Source organism: Drosophila simulans, chromosome 2R, assembly GCF_016746395.2.
Source record: "Drosophila simulans strain w501 chromosome 2R, Prin_Dsim_3.1, whole genome shotgun sequence".
Taxonomy (NCBI): Eukaryota; Metazoa; Arthropoda; class Insecta; order Diptera; family Drosophilidae; genus Drosophila; species Drosophila simulans.
The window spans coordinates 14,355,109-14,374,441 of record NC_052521.2 but is presented as its reverse complement, the minus strand read 5'-3'; the positions used below and the strand labels follow the sequence as shown (position 1 = coordinate 14,374,441).

The 19,333-nt window shown below is 45.9% G+C and overlaps 6 protein-coding genes and 1 long non-coding RNA gene across 9 annotated transcripts; 4 read left to right on the top strand and 3 right to left on the bottom strand.

Moving 5' to 3' along the window:
• Positions 1 to 996: 996 nt before the first annotated feature.
• On the top strand, positions 997 to 3,351 carry LOC27208166. Of its 2 annotated transcripts, none has more exons than XM_039291300.2 (2): positions 997 to 1,312; positions 1,646 to 3,351. In XM_039291300.2, the coding sequence occupies exon 2, from the start codon at positions 2,623 to 2,625 to the stop codon at positions 2,887 to 2,889; it is 267 nt and encodes an 88-aa protein (XP_039147234.1). In that variant the 5' UTR covers positions 997 to 1,312; positions 1,646 to 2,622; the 3' UTR covers positions 2,890 to 3,351. The 2 variants fall into 2 exon arrangements, with proteins under 2 accessions (XP_039147234.1, XP_039147233.1); XM_039291299.2 differs by having other exon boundaries at positions 1,620 to 3,351.
• A 486-nt stretch (positions 3,352 to 3,837) lies between these two features.
• Positions 3,838 to 5,619, bottom strand: LOC6734873 (chitin deacetylase 8). The gene is made up of 3 exons (XM_002081838.4): positions 5,081 to 5,619; positions 4,244 to 4,968; positions 3,838 to 4,158 (listed from the first exon to the last, which is right to left on the bottom strand). Exons 1-3 carry the CDS (start codon positions 5,315 to 5,317, stop codon positions 3,909 to 3,911), a joined length of 1,212 nt encoding a protein of 403 aa, XP_002081874.1. The 5' UTR covers positions 5,318 to 5,619; the 3' UTR covers positions 3,838 to 3,908.
• A 1,511-nt stretch (positions 5,620 to 7,130) lies between these two features.
• Positions 7,131 to 7,708, top strand: LOC6734872. Its single transcript, XM_002081837.4, has one exon. It carries the CDS (start codon positions 7,181 to 7,183, stop codon positions 7,637 to 7,639), a length of 459 nt encoding a protein of 152 aa, XP_002081873.2. The 5' UTR covers positions 7,131 to 7,180; the 3' UTR covers positions 7,640 to 7,708.
• Positions 7,709 to 7,784: 76 nt separating this feature from the next.
• LOC6734871 (alpha-amylase A) lies at positions 7,785 to 9,377 on the bottom strand. Its single transcript, XM_039291298.1, has one exon. The coding sequence runs from the start codon at positions 9,359 to 9,361 to the stop codon at positions 7,877 to 7,879; it is 1,485 nt and encodes a 494-aa protein (XP_039147232.1). The 5' UTR covers positions 9,362 to 9,377; the 3' UTR covers positions 7,785 to 7,876.
• A 556-nt stretch (positions 9,378 to 9,933) lies between these two features.
• LOC27206612 (serine protease inhibitor 42Dd) lies at positions 9,934 to 11,199 on the top strand. The gene is made up of 2 exons (XM_016181744.3): positions 9,934 to 10,969; positions 11,030 to 11,199. Exons 1-2 carry the CDS (start codon positions 9,952 to 9,954, stop codon positions 11,149 to 11,151), a joined length of 1,140 nt encoding a protein of 379 aa, XP_016028131.1. The 5' UTR covers positions 9,934 to 9,951; the 3' UTR covers positions 11,152 to 11,199.
• LOC123327151 lies at positions 10,902 to 12,426 on the bottom strand. Of its 2 annotated transcripts, XR_006541654.1 has the most exons (3): positions 12,007 to 12,419; positions 11,052 to 11,144; positions 10,902 to 10,993 (listed from the first exon to the last, which is right to left on the bottom strand). It is a non-coding gene; the product is annotated as an uncharacterized LOC123327151 (long non-coding RNA). The 2 variants fall into 2 exon arrangements; XR_006541655.1 differs by lacking the exon at positions 10,902 to 10,993 and having other exon boundaries at positions 11,094 to 11,144; positions 12,007 to 12,426.
• A 1,456-nt stretch (positions 12,427 to 13,882) lies between these two features.
• Positions 13,883 to 15,500, top strand: LOC6734869 (alpha-amylase A). Its single transcript, XM_002081834.4, has one exon. It carries the CDS (start codon positions 13,934 to 13,936, stop codon positions 15,416 to 15,418), a length of 1,485 nt encoding a protein of 494 aa, XP_002081870.3. The 5' UTR covers positions 13,883 to 13,933; the 3' UTR covers positions 15,419 to 15,500.
• Positions 15,501 to 19,333: the final 3,833 nt, after the last annotated feature.

Genomic DNA, 19,333 nt, shown 5'->3' with positions numbered 1-19,333 from the left:
ATTAAACACACTTGTTCTCAGAGAAATTAATGATTTTGATAATGATTCAATCGTGGATGAACATTTATCTTAGATATCTTTATTACGCTGCCTGTCGTGACTAGTTTTAATTAGAAAAAAATGTGTTTTAACTGTCGAAATAATACTATGCATACAAACTACACATTTAATTACATTGCAAATAATGAAAGTAATCCGTAAGACTTTAGCTATACTTAAATAAAACTATATATTAAACTAGACACATAAATTAAGAGACTTTTTAAGATTTTAAGATATCTAACATGTTCCTTTCCCCGCAGTGAGATTGCAAATTATTCTATTCGGGGATTCCAGAAGCAGCTGTTAAAGATGAATGCTGAGAACTGGCTGTGTCTAATTGATGATTTTAAACGTCTTTATTTTTTCTAAGATTTAATGGGCATTGTGCGACTATCCTTGATGAAGTTGTTATTCTTGTTAGTTTGTTATAATTTAAAATGAATGATGCAGCTGGACTGCAAAACCATATTAAGGGAAAAACTGAACAGTAAAATATGTTTCTCAGTCTTTGTAACAAGGTAACAGTCAAAAACCCAAAGGACGTAAATTTTTCTAGCAACCTTGAATAAAGATAATTTACAATAATTTGTACATACGGGTAGACAGACGAACATGGCCAGATCGAGTCGGTTATGAATCCTGGTAAAAAATATATATCCTCTATATTCGAAAACGCCTCCTTTTACCTATTATATGCGTTTCAAAAAATCCAGTAAATCTAGAATCCAGAATCCAGCAAATCCAGCAAATAAGTTATTTGCACAATAATAAGGTGCTGAAAAACCGCATCATACTTAGAATAATTTTTAAATAATAATATAATAATAAGGTACTGAAAATAAGGTGCTGAAAAACCGAATCATACTTAGAATAATTTTTAAATAATATTTTATAGTTTTTGCGACGGGAGGAATATTTTAGTGATCTAGAAACTGCTATAAATTCTAAAAAATGAGACTCGACGATTCAGAGCTTAGTGCGATATTGAATCAATTGAACGTGTTTACTTGAGCTTCCTTTAAAGTTATCAAATCAAACTTCAAAATGCTGATCAACCGACATTCCTGTTCGAAACTACTTTTTTTGATGGTTTGGCTGTGCTTGGCATTTGACTTGAAACCTGTCTCGGCCGGGAAGTGTTGTGTTGGCTCTAAAAAGTAAAAAAAAAAACTAAAAGTCAAATTGTGTCACTATGTCACTAACTATATTGATTACACCAAATAAATAATTTTTGAGCATAGCTTGGGTTGTTTTTACTAAAGCTTTATAGGTAAGAAAACACTTTTTTCGAAATCCAGAGCGCGAAATGACAAAGGCGGGAGACCAGAGCCACGAAGTTATGGCTTTATGCATACAAAATATAAATTTAATAACATTGCCAATAAAGAAAGGACAATTTTCATGATAAAATATCATTGTCAACGTTTTGTACATGTTGTACAAATAAGATCCCAGATCCAAACAGTAGGGAAAATATATATAATATATAATATATTATAATATATATATAATATAGTTCAAGTTTATAGTCTAGATTATTAGATTATTTTAGTATAAATTCCAAATATATATTCCAGCTAACTTAACAACCATTCATGATTAGCTTCCCAGTCAGATGAGCATCCTGAGGATCGATGTAAAACGCATATCTCATTTTCTAAGTGACTTTTTACGAAGTAACCTGAGCTCGAGCCATAACCTGCCTAATAAATGTCAGCAATTTGAGCAAATAATTTTGACAATTCTATTGTCAACCACCGCAAAGCACATTGGGCTCTCGATATACTGCCTACTTCCATCCAGCGACCCACATCATCATAATCATCATCAAAGTGCCTCGGTGGTTGGCATAATTTTCGCGAAGTAAAAAAGAAAAGCAAACAAAATTTGAAACATAAAAATGTAATTTGGCTGTGTGGGTGAGGGTGATGGTGTTGGGTGCGACCCAGTGTTAAATACTGGAACCTTTTTTTTCGCTGTGTACCACATAAAAGTACATTAAAATAATGCCGGTTTAGGTCACAGACAGCTGGGGCAGAGCGAAAGGCTCGTAGAGTCATTTATTTATGACAGCCACCTTCTCAACCAAGCGAAATTTATGCTAAACAGGGAAGAAGTCTCAAATTGAAGGGGTGGCTGTTGTTGCTCTGAGCAATGGAGTGTCCTGGCAAAAGGACAATGGATCTGCGTTTGCTGTTAATCAGTGCAAGTTTCGGAAAGTAATCAGCAAATATTTGCGCACTTTTTGTTGCGATTTTCTCGAGCATTCTCTTCATTTTCATAAAAGCGTGGTTTCTTTCCCCTGCCGCTCTGTTTGCTCGATTGTTCTTGTATTTATTTCCATCTAAGATACAAGATACAAATGGAAATCTATCAAAGCAGATCTGATTTGCTGGCAACTTTCGAGCAAACCAATTGCATCATCATCGTTTGGTATTCGAGAGCCCTTGTATCATCTGGCCTTATAAGGGATTGACTACTTTCACAATTATCTTGGCCAACGAGTCGTAATGATCAACTGGAAACTGTGCTTTGATTCAGTTTAATTTAACTACTCATCGCCAACGGTTTGAATTGAATATGGCATCTTCGATGGACTTACTCTGCCTTTTTGGCATTTTGGTTATCAGCAGCATGCTACTGGAAACTTCGGCTCTGGACAGCGAAGTTGTGGAGTCCGTAACCGGTGCTTCGAAGTCAAGTAACTTCAGTGAAAATGTGAAAATAAAACTGGATAAAACGTGGAGCCCTAATGGAACTATTCTGGCGCAACCGTACAATATTCTGGAGACCAACTGTCCTCATGGCTATGTCCTGGCTAATAAACATTGCCACAAGCGTGCCTAAAATTTAGTATTGAAATAAATGTGATTGTTATGTAAAGATAATTTCTCCTATAGCAAATTTTGAATTGAAGAGCATCATTATTCATAATCATAAAATGTACGCATATAATTACACAATATATAAAATATAAATGATTTAAAAGCATATCTGTAAGACAACTTTAACTAGCTCTTGGTATTCTCCCAACTTGACACTCAATAAAAATTGCACCTTATGGCATTGCTAAGTGTCCACAAGAAAATTCTGTCACCGCCCCCATTCTCGAGACTTTTTACACAATTGACTCAGGTTACCAGAGAAGACCCTCGATTGCCCCCGATTCCACCCACTCCTCGGTTCACTATCAACCAATATGTTGCGGTTGCTTCCATGTCCAACCTGGCCAGCAGCCCCGCCTCCCACTCGGACCGAGCATTACCCAAGGGACGGGATGGTTCGGCTGGCTAACCGCATACATAATTTGCGACAGCAACCGCAAAATGCGGCCGCACAGGATCCCCACTCTGGCCAATACTCAGACCCTGACTGATATGCCAACCAAGGGCTGTCATTAGTTAGAGGTCCATTAACAAAAATGCAACCGATGGCTGCTGCGATGGCCAGACGGGCGGACCGTCATTTACAGGTAGCAGCTGCATTGACAGGACCCCAAGAGCAGGACTCCATGTGAGGGTCCGGAATTTGGCGCATTAATTCAGGAGGCAGCCATGAAATATGACGACACTCGGGGGCTCTGCTCTGCTCCGCTGAATGAGTTAATTAAGCGTCTCACGGCCAGAAACATAATTTGGGCTCATTTATCAGTGACGGCGGTGATGCGGCGCATGTAAATTTGCCTTAGCGATGGGAAATGTCAGCCGTTATCCTTCGCAAAACACGGAAGTTTCATTACAAAGTACACAAAGAAAAACAAATGCGTTATCGCCTTTTCATGCCCAAGCAGAGACCTATTTTTCTATTCAGAAATTTCGTTTTATTTTTTGAAGTGTACACGCTTCATGCGCGAAAGGCTGGCGGGCTTAGAGCTGCTGACCCAGAGGATTGTCCAGCCAGGGATAGACGGACGGGCACTTGTCGCATACGGTCATGTAGCGGTCCTCGCCGGTGGACATCTTTTGGACGTGGCACTGGACCGCTCGACACTCAGCCTCCGGCAAACCGGGACAGTCCTTGAACGGGGAGCCCAGCGTGGGCTTTCTCACGTACTCCAACATTCGTGAAATTCCGGTGAAATACACATCCGAATAGGTGTTCAGGTGGTTAATGAATCTGCGCGAATTTAAATGGGTAGGAATTGTCAATTTTGTCAATGTATAAACCTGCTGTATCTTTATCTGTAGGTAGAAATAGTTACTTTTTAAAGGCACCAAAGTAATTGCGACCACGCGAAAACCAAGCAGCATGCAGATACATCCCGAAGGGAGCTCTATTGCCAAGATAGTGCCTATTGAAGTTCTCCATCATCCAGTCGAACAGCTCGTCCACATCGTCCTCGGGCGGGTAAACGCAAGCATCGATCATGGAGCAACTGTAGCCCTCAGTATCGGTCCACGTGACCATGGGATTCACCCAGAATCCGGGAATGGATGCCTCTGGACAGGGTCCTATTTGACAGTCCTGATTGGACTTGTAGTCCAGGGTGTAGGGCCACATGGCCGGATCCTTGAACTTTTGCGTTGGCCAGGAACTGTCGTAGGTCAAGCCCAAGCGACGGGCTGCTTCAAAGGTGTTATTGCCCGAAATTTGGAGGAACGGCAGGCGCATTCCCTGAATCTTCTTGGGATCCACTTTGGCAAAGGTCTCCAACATTTTGAGCTGCGCTCCAAACTCTCGCTCGATGGTCGCCACATCAGCCGATCGCCAGTAATCGGTGCCATCTCCATGGGTCACCGAATGTAGGGCTATCTCGTGACCGGCCCTATAGAGTGCATTCACCCTCGCGTAATCCGTGTACTCGTGGGACAAAAAGAAGGTACCGGCGGCTCCACATCCATCTGGATTGATCAATCCATCAAAGAGCAGCTCGTACTGGGCGAAGTTGACAGCATTTACAGCGTCATCGAAAGTGATGGTCACGAACTGGGAAAGAATATATTCATTTATAAGTATTAAGAAGATGCAATTCTGATTTATCGAAAGCTACGGAATGTGCAATATAATAAGAAATGGTTACAAAAGCCGCGAATATCACCTGCGGAATCTCGTTCTCCTTGCCCTGGAACTTGGATGTGGGTAAAACGGCATCGGAGCAGCGGCAATCGGGTAATTTGCACTTGCTGGGTTTGCAGGGTTCGGCCATTGGCAGGATTGCCTCTTGCTGGGCCAGGTCCTTCTGCTTATTTTTCTGCTTTTTGGACTTGGACTTGGCCTCGCCCGTGAGGGCCAGGGTCAAAATTAGGCCCAGAATTAGCAAGGTAGAGTACTTCATGCCGGGCTAGAAAGCTCTATGCTCAGCCATCGATGCTCGATGGTCTTCTTATAACCTTCGGGAAAAGGTGATATCTTATCGGTTTCTTGGGGCTCAAAATATGATTTGCTTGTTCGGCACAAGGTGTGTCTCAATTGGGTGGGGTTTCCTCAAGTGACCTTGTTTCATCCGCAGAGCAATACCAACTTCATTCAACCAAAAAGAGACAGAACTTTCAATTATAGACATGCCAACGATCGGAGTGGCCAAAGTTTGTCTCATTAGCATAACCAAAGAACTTAGCAGCTGAGATTTGCCGAGTTGAAGTGGAAAACTTTTCACACTTGCCGGAGATCGCAATCGATGGGCGCCGACTGCAGCCCAAATTATGACAGACCCGCCCCCAGTCAGCCAGGAAAATGCACTTCAAATCGTAAACAAGTGCTTCACAAACTTTTCACAACAGCGACAGGAAGCTCTCAAAAACAAAGCACAAGGAACTCTCAGACCCCCAGCCAATCACGCAGTGGGTGGAGGTCCTCAAATCCCGGCAGGCAGTGGGAAAAAGTCAATACAAGATTGAGGAAAAATCTGCAATTCCCTTGGGGAGCGAAAGTAGTCGAAGGAGCCGGAGGAGTCAGACATCCGTTTCCCGATTACTCGGGGTGCACGCCCCGAATGCGATTTGGTCACGTTCCTGGGCGTTGCCATCTCGGCTAGGAGCCGCAAACGTGGCCAACCAACCGCCAGTCAGCCGAAAGGACTCTCGGAAAAGCAGGCGGAAAACTGGGTGGAAAGTTTCGACACTCGGCACGCCGACACTCCGTTGTAGGGGCAATGCAACATGTTTGAGTGAGTTCGATGGTAGGGTTTTTATTTCCAACCATCTTCACGATAGATTCTAATGAAGATTGAAGTTGCCGGGCTGGGTTCTTTATTGAAATCTGATTGATAGCGAGGTGAGCATCGCTCGTTCATCAACTCTCATTAGGAAGAGCACTATGCAAGGGCGTTGGGGTGTGAAATCAAAGGAAAAGATAACCCACCCAACCTCATCACAACTCACACCAAAGGACACATGTGTGCCCTAATCAAACCTTCTCACGTGACCGAAACTGCTCTAAAATGCAAATTTCTCGGTGCTAATAAAAATGTTACTCATATGCGTGGAAGATTTCCCAAGTGCCGAAGGCGACCAAAGAGAAAATTCGCACGCACGTCTGAAGCTGAAAACTATTACGCGGTGGCGGTTTTTCCACCCCGGTTCGGGTTGCCTTCTGTTTGCCAATTTTCGCGATAATCACACAACTAATTTGCATAGCACTGAGACCAGCAAATCTGGGCTAATCAAATCAAGCAAACGAACAAACTCAATTTGCGGGCTGGAGTATTAATGCGAATTTATTCATGCCACAAGTAAACATGTTTTATTTTAAATACTCTATAAGAAAGGGAGTAGACTTAGGTTATGGGTTTTAATTTGAGCTGGCCAATGTTTTTACTATGCAACACTAAATTAGTATTTTATTTTTAAGTATAATAGTGTGTACTCCAAATATACTCCAATTATCCTAGGAAAATGGTAGATTAGTTTAATCTAGGAAGCGGGTATATGATTTCCTCCAAGTCTCCTTTTAAATATTTTTATTAGAGCATTTCAACTTTGGAAAGGGACTTTTTCCCAGCCTACGCAGATCTTAAGACTTAGGAAAGCCTCCATCACCATCGCATCCATCTGTTATTGCTTTGATGGGACTATGCAAATCTCGGCTTGCGAGATAGCCTGGCATTTCATTTCAAATAATTTTTGGGGGAGGCTAGCGGAAACCCAGGCAAAGCTAATATTTTCCAAAAGAAAAAGGCAAAATTCAAAATTACCGGAGGATGGCGCAGAACGAACGGAAGGGAGGAGTTGTGAAGAGGGACAAGGCGGATAAGTGGAACCATGTAGAGACGGCTCGGTACTTTAGGGATTTGCAGGAAAACGAGGTGCGAACGATGCATTATTTGGGGCTGGCCTACGTGGTTTTATCCCGTCGCCCAAATTTGCAATTGAAAGTTCCTCTGTCCACTCAAAACTATGAAGATGGAGCCACTGTGGGAGCGGGGGAGCGAGGAGGCTATGCCCTCCAGTTGGTCTTCACCTGTGCTGCGAATTATCCACTCGCAAGGCCGCTGGTGGAGATCGTGGAGAAGCGCAATGTGAGCGACGCCTTTGAGAAGGTTCTCCGCAAAGAGATTGACCTGATTTTGGAGCAACATCTTGGCCTCCAGATGATTGTGCCGGTGGTGACCCGGCTGCAAATCACGCTGAATACCGAGATTAAAAGGCTGCGCTTTTAAATAAGGTCACCCATAAGTTGTTTTTTGCCACATTATGCGTAACAGTTATTTGTGGTCAATTTTAAGTACAATAAAATTTACCATTTTCCATAACTACGTACTTGTAACTGACTACTGCCCATCTTCATTTTAAAATTGTTAAGACTTGTGTGTTATAATCGCATCGTATATATTTTAAAAAATTAATAATCTCAAATAATTGCTCGGCTTCTTGGCCTTGGTCTTTGCCCCAGTTGTTTACAACTTGGCGTTGACGTGGATGGCCAGCACTCCGTCGTCCTCGGAGCTGCCAATGTAGATGGAAGCCCGTCCGTCGGATCCGACGCTGACGGTCTTGCCCGTGCAGGAGGAGCCGCTCTTGGAGCCGGAGATGACGTCGCAGTAGGTGCCGGCGGGCAGGCCCGTCTGCAGGGAGCTGTTCAGGTCGTAGTTGTCGTTGTTGAAGGCCACGAAGCCGCGGCTGCCTCGGCTGAAGGAGATCTGGTTGCTGCCGTTGTCCCACCAGTTCTGGATCGCGTCCGAGCCCACGGCGTTCCGGAAGGCCACCATGTTGTAGATCTGGCGCCAGCGGTGCTCGCACACCCAGCCGCCACTGCAGGAGTTGTCGCTATTGAAGACGGGCGAGGCGATGTTGTGGCCGTCGGTGGTGGGCGGGCCCTGGTCCGTGTCCGAGAAGGAGAAGGAGGACATCACGCGGGGAGTGCCGAAGGGGTGCGCCAGCATGAAGGCGGAGGCCATCTTGTACTGCTTGGGCACCTTGTAGGTCAGCACGTCGGCGCCACCTGCTCCGTGTCCGCGCTGGTTGTCGTGGTTGTCGACGAAGACCAGGGAGCGGTCGGAGGCGGCGAAGCCCCAGGCGGTGCCCCAGTTGGTCAGGTACTGCAGCTGGTCCTTGCCGCGGAACACCTTGCCGATGGAGTCGGAGTGGCGGAACTCGGTGATGGCGCCCAGTCCGGTGTACTCGGACTTGCTGATGGCCTCGCCGCCCATGTCAATGACCTCCTGGACGATGTACGCCTTGGATCCCGAGGCAAAGCCGTGGTCGGTGTTCAGGTTCTTGAGGCGGCCATAGATGACGGCCAGGTCGGCGGGCCACATGTGCTTGGCGGCGTCCACGCGGAATCCGGCCACGCCGAGGTCAATCAGATGGTCCAGGAACTCGACCACCTTGTCCTGCACGTAGGAGTTGCCCTGGTTGAGGTCGCGCAGACCGACCAGCTCGCAGTTGCGCACCTGGTTGGCGTCGTTGTAGTTGTTGATGGCGCAGGTCGGGTTGAAGTCCAGCGAGGAGTAGGGCACTCCGGGATAGCTCTTGCTGCTGGGGCTGGCGGTGCTGCCGCCAGTGCCGTAGGTGCCTCCGTCGGCGGCCATGTGGTTGAAGACCACGTCCACGTAGGTGCGCACTCCGACGGCGTTGCAGCGCTTGACCATGCTGGCGAACTGCTGCTCGTTTCCGGAGCGGGTCTCCAGCTTGTAGGAGATGGGCTGGTAACGTTCCCACCAGGGGCGGCTGTCCTTGACAGCGTTCTCGTTCACAGGCGAGACCTGGACACCGGCGAAGCCATTGGGTCCCAGGAAGTTCTCGCACTCGGCAGCGATGTCGTCCCACTTCCACTCGAAGAGGTGGACCATTCCACTACGACCGGAGGCGTAGTTGGTGTCGAATTGGGCGTTGGCCACCGCCAGCAGGGCAAGGCACACTAGGCTCTTTGCCAGAAACATGTTGATTCTAGGTGGAAGCTAAATTTCACTCTGATTAAAAGCGTGTTGATGCAGCTCCTTATATATGATGACCAAACCCATTCGGCTTTGCCGGGAGTGATTTGTGGATTGATCTTATCGCTGCTAAGGCGCTACGTACTCTTGTATGTATTGAGTTGATTAAATCGCGATTAAGGCGTGTTATCTAAGTTCGGGGCAGACCTATTGACTGGTGGCTAATTATAATTAGTTCGAAATAAGTAAACATCAAGACAATGCATTCCTCAGATATTGGTTGATATTGGAGATTTATTGGCCACTTGACTTGCACGCCACTAGAAGCGTGATCAATCTGAACTTTGGCCTACAAGGAGTAATTTATATTGCTCTAGAACTAGAACTTGAACATAATTTTCAAAGTGCTGTAAGCTAATGTGGTGTTTATTGAATATGTAAAAATTAATTCATGATATCGATATTGCCATCAGTAAGTGGCTCATGTATCACCTCTATAATTGCAATTTTCACGCAAAGAGTTTACAATTACACGCTTGAAATTGTGGGCGTCTAAGCTTAAAAAATGAGCACAGTATTAAATAATTTTATAGATAATGTACGTGCTACTGCTAATCCTTTTAGGAATCTCACGCTACAGGGCTCACAAGAATTCGCAATTGCCAGATGGATTTTACGCAGCCATCGTGAACAGCTTTTCGAACAGGAACATTATGTTCTCCACGGAGATGATACGATCCAGCATGCTGTTCATCTATGTGGGCGTGGAGGAGGGTGAATCCGAGCAAATTCGAAATGCTATGCACTACCGAGGAACCCATCTATCTGACTACAAGCCGAAAACACAGAAAATCTTTGTTATGAGTGCGCAGAAGGCACCTGTGGCCAAGAGTGTTACCCGATTCTATGTACGTCTAAACATGAAGATGTCCACGGAATATAGAGTTTTTATGCGGCATACAGAGGGAAGAGCTCGTAATATCGCCTTTGTTCGTGAAAAACTAGACGAGGTGAATACATTTTACAGCCATGAAATGGGCGAGCAAATTGGGCAGGTGGTAAAAGAAAGCTGCTGGAAACCGAACAACCAAGGACTCCTCATAAATGCCGTTTTCTTCAATTTGAGTTGGGCGCGGACTTTCAATTCGGAGGCCACATATCCCCGGGAGTTTCGAGTAAATGCCGCAAGGAGCGTTATGATACCCATGATGCACGAGGATAGTAAGTTTGCATTTGGCATCCTAGGGAATCTTAAAGCCACCGCCGTTCTGGTGCCCTTTTCCCAGGGAGATCTCCAAATGCTCTTGATAAAGCCCGATCAGCCTGATGGACTTGCTGCCTTGCAAATGAGTCTGCAGGCCATGAATATCTTAAGCGTTGCCAGGAACCTCACGATGATGGATGTGTTTGTGGGTATTCCAAAGTTTAAGATACACAGTGATCTAGAACTATCTCCAGCTTTTGAAAAGATGGGCATCAAGGATATATTTAAGCCGAGCAAGTCATTTTCAACGTTGCTGCACAGGAATACCAACTTTCAGATTGACGGAGTTATCCATGTAGTCACCTTTGAGTTTCAGGAGCAGGGCATTGGTACGCCAAGTACGGATGTTGGTAATTTGAATTATCTACAAAAACCTGAGAGATAATGTTTAATTATTTATTTGATTTCAGGCAATGGTAGTTTGACACACACCTTTAATGGGGTGAAATATTTTCTGGCTACTCATCCTTTTGCTTTCTACATCATAGATAACACATCAATTTTCTTTGCCGGTCATGTAACAAGCTTTTAGAAATTAAAAAAAATATATATTTCAAATTATTTGTGAATAATACATCAATAGCTAATGGGTCAGGTAATTTTTATATTCTCACCGCTTGTGGGGAAATATTATTGCAGAGCTATAATGTTTATGAATAATAAAGTAAATCGTTTCGTGTATTAAAAAGATAATGTTCATTTGTGGTCGAGCCATATTCATTTCATTCGGCTCCCGAAATATCTTTTGATTAGCCAAAGGAATGGCACTGGTTGTGCGCCATAAGAATCCAGGTCATGTAGTCCGCATATAAATCCCGGCAAATTCATGCATGACCCATAAAAACCAATGCCCCCACTTGGCCAACGGACTTCCCGGCACTCCAGGAACATATTTCCTATTTATGACTGCAACTTTCGGTCGAGTCCGGGTGGGGTGTAAAAATTTCAACACGCTCACACAAAAATTGCCAATTAAGCGCATTTATGACTGCAGCGCAGCGGAAGTATGTGCGGCATGCAACTAGCCGGGTAGAAGTCGGGGTCACCACCCCCGGAATCACCAGCTCCCGGTGGAATCAGTGTCTGGCCCATAAACATCCTTAATGCGAGGACGTGTGCACTCCGAAGACGCTCGTCGGATTATTAAGAAACAATGAAGACGGGACGTCGCTAGAAGCCATAAAAGCGGACACATAACGCCCGCTTTATGGCGCAAGTTAAAACCGGAAACTAAATAGTTGACACCGCGCGGACATTGACCATCGGATACTAGGGGGCGTTTAAAGGGAGCTGGCTGACGCATACTCTCGTAAAACTTGGGTCAATGACGAAAACATAATTTGTAATTTGAATTTGCTTCGTGTTCGAGCATAAGCAATGAGCTTACCAGAATGTCCTTCGCCGTTGTCCTTTGGCTTTAAGGGATTCAGCTCGCGTTTTGATCATGGCGCATATAATTCGTTGGAATAGTGATTGCTGCTGCTGAAGAAGAGGCTTGTGGATTGTCACTACAGGAAATCAGCAGGTGTGATATATTGTTTATAACATTTTGGCGTGTGTTCAGCAAACCCTTGACGTTGAATAATAATTAAATTTTCTTATAGTTGTAGCTTTATCTATTCATTGTGTGGCTTGAATGATTTGTGGTTCCTTGTATGCGATAAGAGACTGAGATAATGTTTAGTAACGATGATAAGGTGAATTCAATTAATCAGTTAAATCAAAACTTTGTTAATTAATTGCAAGACTTAACATCCAGAAAGGTGATAAGAGTAAATTAATTTATCAGTCTCACGAAATTGTGTTAATTAATTGTGAGACTTTAATTTGTAAACAAGCAAGTTAATTTTCCGTGAGCTTCCAGACCAAATTAAGTCAGGAACGAATTACACGAGTAGTACCTCCACATTGCGGCGAGATATAAACTGAAATTAAAAAGTATCTTCTACATGGGGAGTTACGTCTTGGGTTGAGCCCTTGGCTTTGGGGTAAGGGATTCCTTCGTCCTTCGACTGATTTATGCGCTTATCACGCAGGCGTCGCCGTTTTTATGTCGCTGTCGTCGCCGTCTGTCGGCCATAAATGTCCTGGCCCGAGTCCTGGTCACAAATTTGCCAGTTTAATGCTCCCCCGGATCTCGACTAGCGCTTTTCAATTTCTCCACACATACCTGCGAAATGGCTTAGGCTCATCCTTCGCCCTTCGTGACAGTTTTTCATTACGCACAAATCCTTCGGGCATACACAGTCACATTAAAAAAGGATGTTGACTAAGAGCCAAAAGTAAAAGGGAACAGGGTGCGATGTAAGCAAACAGCGAATGGAGACTGCCGTCTTAGGAATTTCATAAAAATCGTTGCCGGCTTATCGCAGCTTTAAGATGTCTGCATGTCCTGTGGGTGCTCGCATGTCCTTTGCCCTGCGACACTTTCAAAGTGACATTATGCAACTTTGAGCGGCAGCAACAAGAACTGCAGCTATCTAAATTACCCAGAGACATCCGGCATGGCAGGACGCTCTTATGCGCTCAAGGATCAACAGGAAGCGCCCCAAGGAGTCTGACTAGCTCCATGTGTTGCATTTTGCCGTTCTTGTTTTTTTTTTGTTACGTTCCTTTGCCCTGCAAATTTCATTTGGCACTGCGACAGGAAGGAAATGTGAGCATGCAAAGCCGAAAAAGGTCCTGCATAGACAGAGATAAGTTGCGCAGCAGTCGCCAATTAATCCGTCGTCCTGGACGTGTTAACATTCCGCCACTTCAGAACCCAGAGATCAAGTGGCCGCCAGTCAAGGCCAGAAGTCACGTATTTCTGGAGAACAGCGCAGCCAAAGCTTCAAGCCAAAATCGGTTGCTACCTTTATTTTCAACTTATTTAGGCGATATTGCATGATGATTTCAATGATTTCAAATACGCTCAAAAACCTGGCCATTGGGGCCACAGTTCACAGTGGACACGCTTCTAGGAGCGTGGACGTAATAAATGGTCAATAAATTCCCAACTGAAACCGATATCAAAGGAATGCATTTTTCCGATGAGTTATTGATATAAATATAATCAAAATAAGCCGGCCCACTAATCATCAGCGAAAAATTGCGATCTCCAGTCAATACGTCTGCTCGGAATTCTGATTAGACAAACTAATCGCCAGTCAGACCCCATGCGTGAAAACCCCTTAGGGAGCGATAAGATCCCATGCAGTCACAAATCACTCCCCGCGAAGCCCTCAGATAAAGTAGCAGTGGGGTCCACTATATAAGGAGCGGCTCTGACTATTTGCGACCAGAGTGAAACTGAACTTCCATCTGGAATCACGATGTTTCTGGCTAAGAGCATAGTGTGCCTCGCCCTGCTGGCGGTGGCCAACGCCCAATTCGACACCAACTACGCCTCCGGTCGTAGTGGAATGGTCCACCTCTTCGAGTGGAAGTGGGACGACATCGCTGCCGAGTGCGAGAACTTCCTGGGACCCAATGGCTTCGCCGGTGTCCAGGTCTCCCCTGTGAACGAGAACGCCGTCAAGGACAGCCGCCCCTGGTGGGAACGTTACCAGCCCATCTCCTACAAGCTGGAGACCCGCTCCGGAAACGAGCAGCAGTTCGCCAGCATGGTCAAGCGTTGCAACGCTGTGGGAGTGCGCATCTACGTGGATGTGATCTTCAACCACATGGCCGCCGACGGAGGCACCTACGGCACTGGCGGCAGCACCGCCAGCCCCAGCAGCAAGAGCTATCCCGGAGTGCCCTACTCCTCGCTGGACTTCAACCCGACCTGCGCCATCAACAACTACAACGACGCCAACCAGGTGCGCAACTGCGAGCTGGTCGGTCTGCGCGACCTCAACCAGGGCAACTCCTACGTGCAGGACAAGGTGGTCGAGTTCCTGGACCATCTGATTGACCTCGGCGTGGCCGGATTCCGCGTGGACGCCGCCAAGCACATGTGGCCCGCCGACCTGGCCGTCATCTATGGCCGCCTCAAGAACCTGAACACCGACCACGGCTTCGCCTCGGGATCCAAGGCGTACATCGTCCAGGAGGTCATCGACATGGGCGGCGAGGCCATCAGCAAGTCCGAGTACACCGGACTGGGCGCCATCACCGAGTTCCGCCACTCCGACTCCATCGGCAAGGTGTTCCGCGGCAAGGACCAGCTGCAGTACCTGACCAACTGGGGCACCGCCTGGGGCTTCGCCGCCTCCGACCGCTCCCTGGTCTTCGTCGACAACCACGACAACCAGCGCGGACACGGAGCAGGAGGCGCCGACGTGCTGACCTACAAGGTGCCCAAGCAGTACAAGATGGCCTCCGCCTTCATGCTGGCGCACCCCTTCGGCACTCCCCGCGTGATGTCCTCCTTCTCCTTCTCGGACACGGACCAGGGCCCGCCCACCACCGACGGCCACAACATCGCCTCGCCCGTCTTCAATAGCGACAACTCCTGCAGCGGCGGCTGGGTGTGCGAGCACCGCTGGCGCCAGATCTACAACATGGTGGCCTTCCGGAACGCCGTGGGCTCGGACGCGATCCAGAACTGGTGGGACAACGGCAGCAACCAGATCTCCTTCAGCCGAGGCAGCCGCGGCTTCGTGGCTTTCAACAACGACAACTACGACCTGAACAGCTCCCTGCAGACGGGCCTGCCCGCCGGCACCTACTGCGACGTCATCTCCGGCTCCAAGAGCGGCTCCTCCTGCACGGGCAAGACCGTCAGCGTCGGATCCGACGGACGGGCTTCCATCTACATTGGCAGCTCCGAGGATGACGGAGTGCTGGCCATCCACGTCAACGCCAAGTTGTAAACAGCTGGGGAGCATGGCGAAAAGCCAGGCAGTAAATTGAGATTATTAATTGTACGAAATATATATGATGAGATTATAAGCACACAACACTTTTATTCGCGAGGGATGATAAGAATCTAATATATATATTATCTGGGCTTCAAAGCATTGATTTTATTTATTGAGTCAAGAGGGAAATTTATTTCCTTGTTATTCTCTGTCCAGGTCTAAAGTCCCCAGCGGTGAGGCTATCTATTGATTTGGACATTCCCCTCGAATTTAAAAGGGAGATACAGAAATTTGCGTAGAAACTGATAACAATCGTGGATTTTACGAATTAGGCAAATTGATATGTGCCTGCGAATAATATTTATTGATGGTATCAAATCAGAAATTTATAAGGACGTTTTGAAGTGCTTCTATTTTAAACATTCATGGATTTTTTAAAAAGCAGACAGCTTTCAACAGGTTTGATGAGAGTTTGAATATTGATTGTTGACTTTAGCTATACATAAATCACACCGCATCCACCCATTGGTGGTATCCTTCAAAGGACTTGCGAACTGGTAGGCTGATGGTGCAAATTGAAGCTGTCCTGGATGTTCCTCGTGTGCCCGGAGAAGCGGCCAAGGCACGCACCAAGTTAAGTCCGTATCCCCACACCCGACGGCAGATTCTATTAAAATTGCCTGTCATTGCCGTAGCCGGCATCGTTATTGTCCGCTCCCTGGATCCTGGATGGCTGGGGCTACCCCATCCTGGCTGCCTCCAATGGTGCCCTTCCTCTTTTCGAAATGGCAGACATGCTTAGTCCCTTGGAGGACTATGGCGACGTTGTCTTCTGGCAGGACCATTATTCTTCAACAACGTGCATTATATTATCCTTTGGCTGAAGGCATTTGTATGCTGGTCCCGGGCGCGAATTGCATTTGGGATCGGGTGGTTTCGGCTGCTTCCTAGCTGATTTCTGGGCGGATTCGGTTGGCTCAGCGCACTGGCCTTTCAGCTGTCGTCAGTGCAATTTGTATTGCCGCCCGTCGGTGGCGTCTGTAACTTGTTTTTTATTGGTTTTCTCGTTTTAAATTTCAATTTGGCGTCCTGTAAGCAAGATGTATGTACAAGGTCTCCCCAGCAACTCCCCAATCCTCGCCAGAAACGCCATGCATACATATGTTGACAGTGTCAGGTGCGCCAACGATGGGCGATTTATTTGCGTCAGTGCGCCAGGTTGACAGTTTCAAGGTGCTGTGACTTGTTGACCCGGCTGCTAACTAAACTGTCATTCAGCTGGTGTTACCATTTCTCGTTTCAATTACACACGAAGAAATTACCGAGCATAAAGTGTTTTCCAAAAAATATATATAAAGTTTGAGTTGAAATGATTTGAATGTGTAATTGATAGTGGAAATGGGATAATTGCAAGTCAAGGTGGCATTCAGTATGTCCTTAATGGTCTCGTTTCAGTGCCAGGTTATTATGCCATTTGGGGTTAGGGGGCTAGGACATTTTACACCGCATTTAACCCAAAACATGCCACTTAACGTAGGGCATTTATCAATGAGAGAGTGGGTATTTCCCCAGCCCTACGTGATTCGCCGCCCCGCATTATCAGCCATCAGGAAGCAACCTCATCCTTGAACGTGCCCACCCACCACATCCCCCATCGAAATTTCCCATACACACATGACGCTGCACTCCGTGCGATTATCGAGCGTTTCCGTTTCCGCTGCTCGGCTCGTTCTGTGGCTTTAGGCCGTGCCCCGAAAATTACATGCCTTTGTTTTTTATCTAATGCCTGGCGACATTATGCCTAACCCGAGGTCTTAAGGGTCTCCCCCAACCATTCCACACCCCGGCCATTTTTGCGAAACGTGTCCTGGAACTCTCCATGGGATTCAGATGCGCAATTCGATCTTTTATCAGTTGTCATCGTCGGCAAATTCACACATTCGCATGGGCATTTGTCGCTCTGCTTGATTTGTGCCACCGTAACCAGTACAGTGGGCTTAAATGATATGTTTTCACAATAAAATAAAAAGATTAAGAAAATAAAAACATTAAAGATACTTAAACTCCTATTTAAACAATCTTTAATGAATAGCTGAATTTTTAAACCAACCATTTACATTTTTTGACACTTCACCCTGACATCCCATGAACACCACTGTTCACCATCCGATTACTCCAACTCCCAAACGGAGAAGCACATTGTTTCACGTGCCATTTCGCAGCTGAAATTTGAACTTTTTCAAGCACCCGGAGCAGAAGAACTAAACGAATTCACAAATCCGGAGACGAGGCAGTAAATGTTGGACGGATGGATGAAGATGTGTGCTGGATGCGTGCCTAAGTGTTGTGCTGCATTTACATGGAATGGCCATACAATCGTGGATTGTGGGCGAGATAAAGGCTGGGATATCGAGGAGCCTACATATGTGGGTGTGTGTCGATGTCGATGGTTTGAGGGACAACAACTGGCGCTGTGGCGTGAATTGGATACGCACAAATCCAATGGAGCAGGAGATAAGTTCGTGTGTGGGCCATATTAAGCAAAAATTAGCAACAGTTGTGGCCCGGACTCTGAATGCTGCGAATATGTCAAGTTAATTTAATGTAGCATGAAAAGGGGGAGGTGAGTGGGTGTGTGGCAGATACGCAGTGCCATGTGTTGCCCGCCTACGTGCAATAATTTGTGCAATTACTTGGCAAATTTGTTCGGCGTCCTCGTAGCCTCGCAGTCCTGCGACGTGTCCCGAAAAAAATTCAAATAAATTATGCCCCTGGCATTCTCCAATTCTATTTGCCAAATTCTTCTTTTTCCACACTTTTTTCTGCGTTCCGAATTATGCATTTAGTTTAAAAAACATGTGGAGCGTGTGGAACAAACTACGTGAGGGGCATAGACAAAAAAAATTAAGCACAACTCGAGAGTCAATGGCCCAGAAATATTGAAAGAGCAGAGCCAAGATGCGTTGAGATGAGTTGGAGAAACGTCTCCCGGAAAATTTGTAATTTTTCAGCTCTGCGACTTTTTGGCTCATAAAAATGTCAAATCGTTTACATACACGTCACTTTTGTGACAACTACTTGACAGACATTAATACACTTAAGCTGCCTGGTAAGAACACGGGCATTATCCTTTAGCCAGCTGCCTTGCTACATACTCGTACTACTTACGTACGTACATCCTTTATCCCTTGAGCAAACGGCAAGCGGATGCGATGGCGGCATGCCAACATAAATGACATAATATAATAAACCAACAGCGAGCGACCAACAAAATGAGCACATATAGGGCGCAGATAGGAAAAGCAGCAACCAAAATTTGCTTAGACAGCAACTCACATGAAAATTCCCCCATGCTCCACTTTCCGCAGCAAGATGTCAAGGGAGTCGCGTTTTATTTTTTGTGCCCTTTTAACAAATTGCTTTTGTGCAAATTTTGTCACATCCCCAGCACAAACACCAATACAAACCCATTCCACCCACGGATCCAAGGACATGGAAATACAGCCAGATGGAGCACACCACCCCCACATCCTGCGCAGCTTCATTAGTGCACTCTTGGATGGGTTTTTCTATATTCGCCAGCTCTTTGAAGTTGCAACAAATCTGCAAGGCAGATTTTCTCCTACTTATATACAATCTACTATGAACACTTGACCATCGCTTGACCGGATAATCAGGCAGTGTAATGTGGGAAATAAGTTTTTGATTTGATTTCAATCGAAGTCTGTCATACAGTGGTTTCAGTAGAGCCAGAAAAATATTGAATGGTAAATTGCAAGGTATATTTTTAAAAGCAGTCTTTTGGGAGGAATGTTTGAAACGTGTAGCCCACTTTCAGGGTTAAGTTATGAATATCTAATAAGTAAAAGAGAATCTCTTAAAAGGTTTGTTAGCTAAGCTTAAGATAAAAACATTAACCGGTTTTAG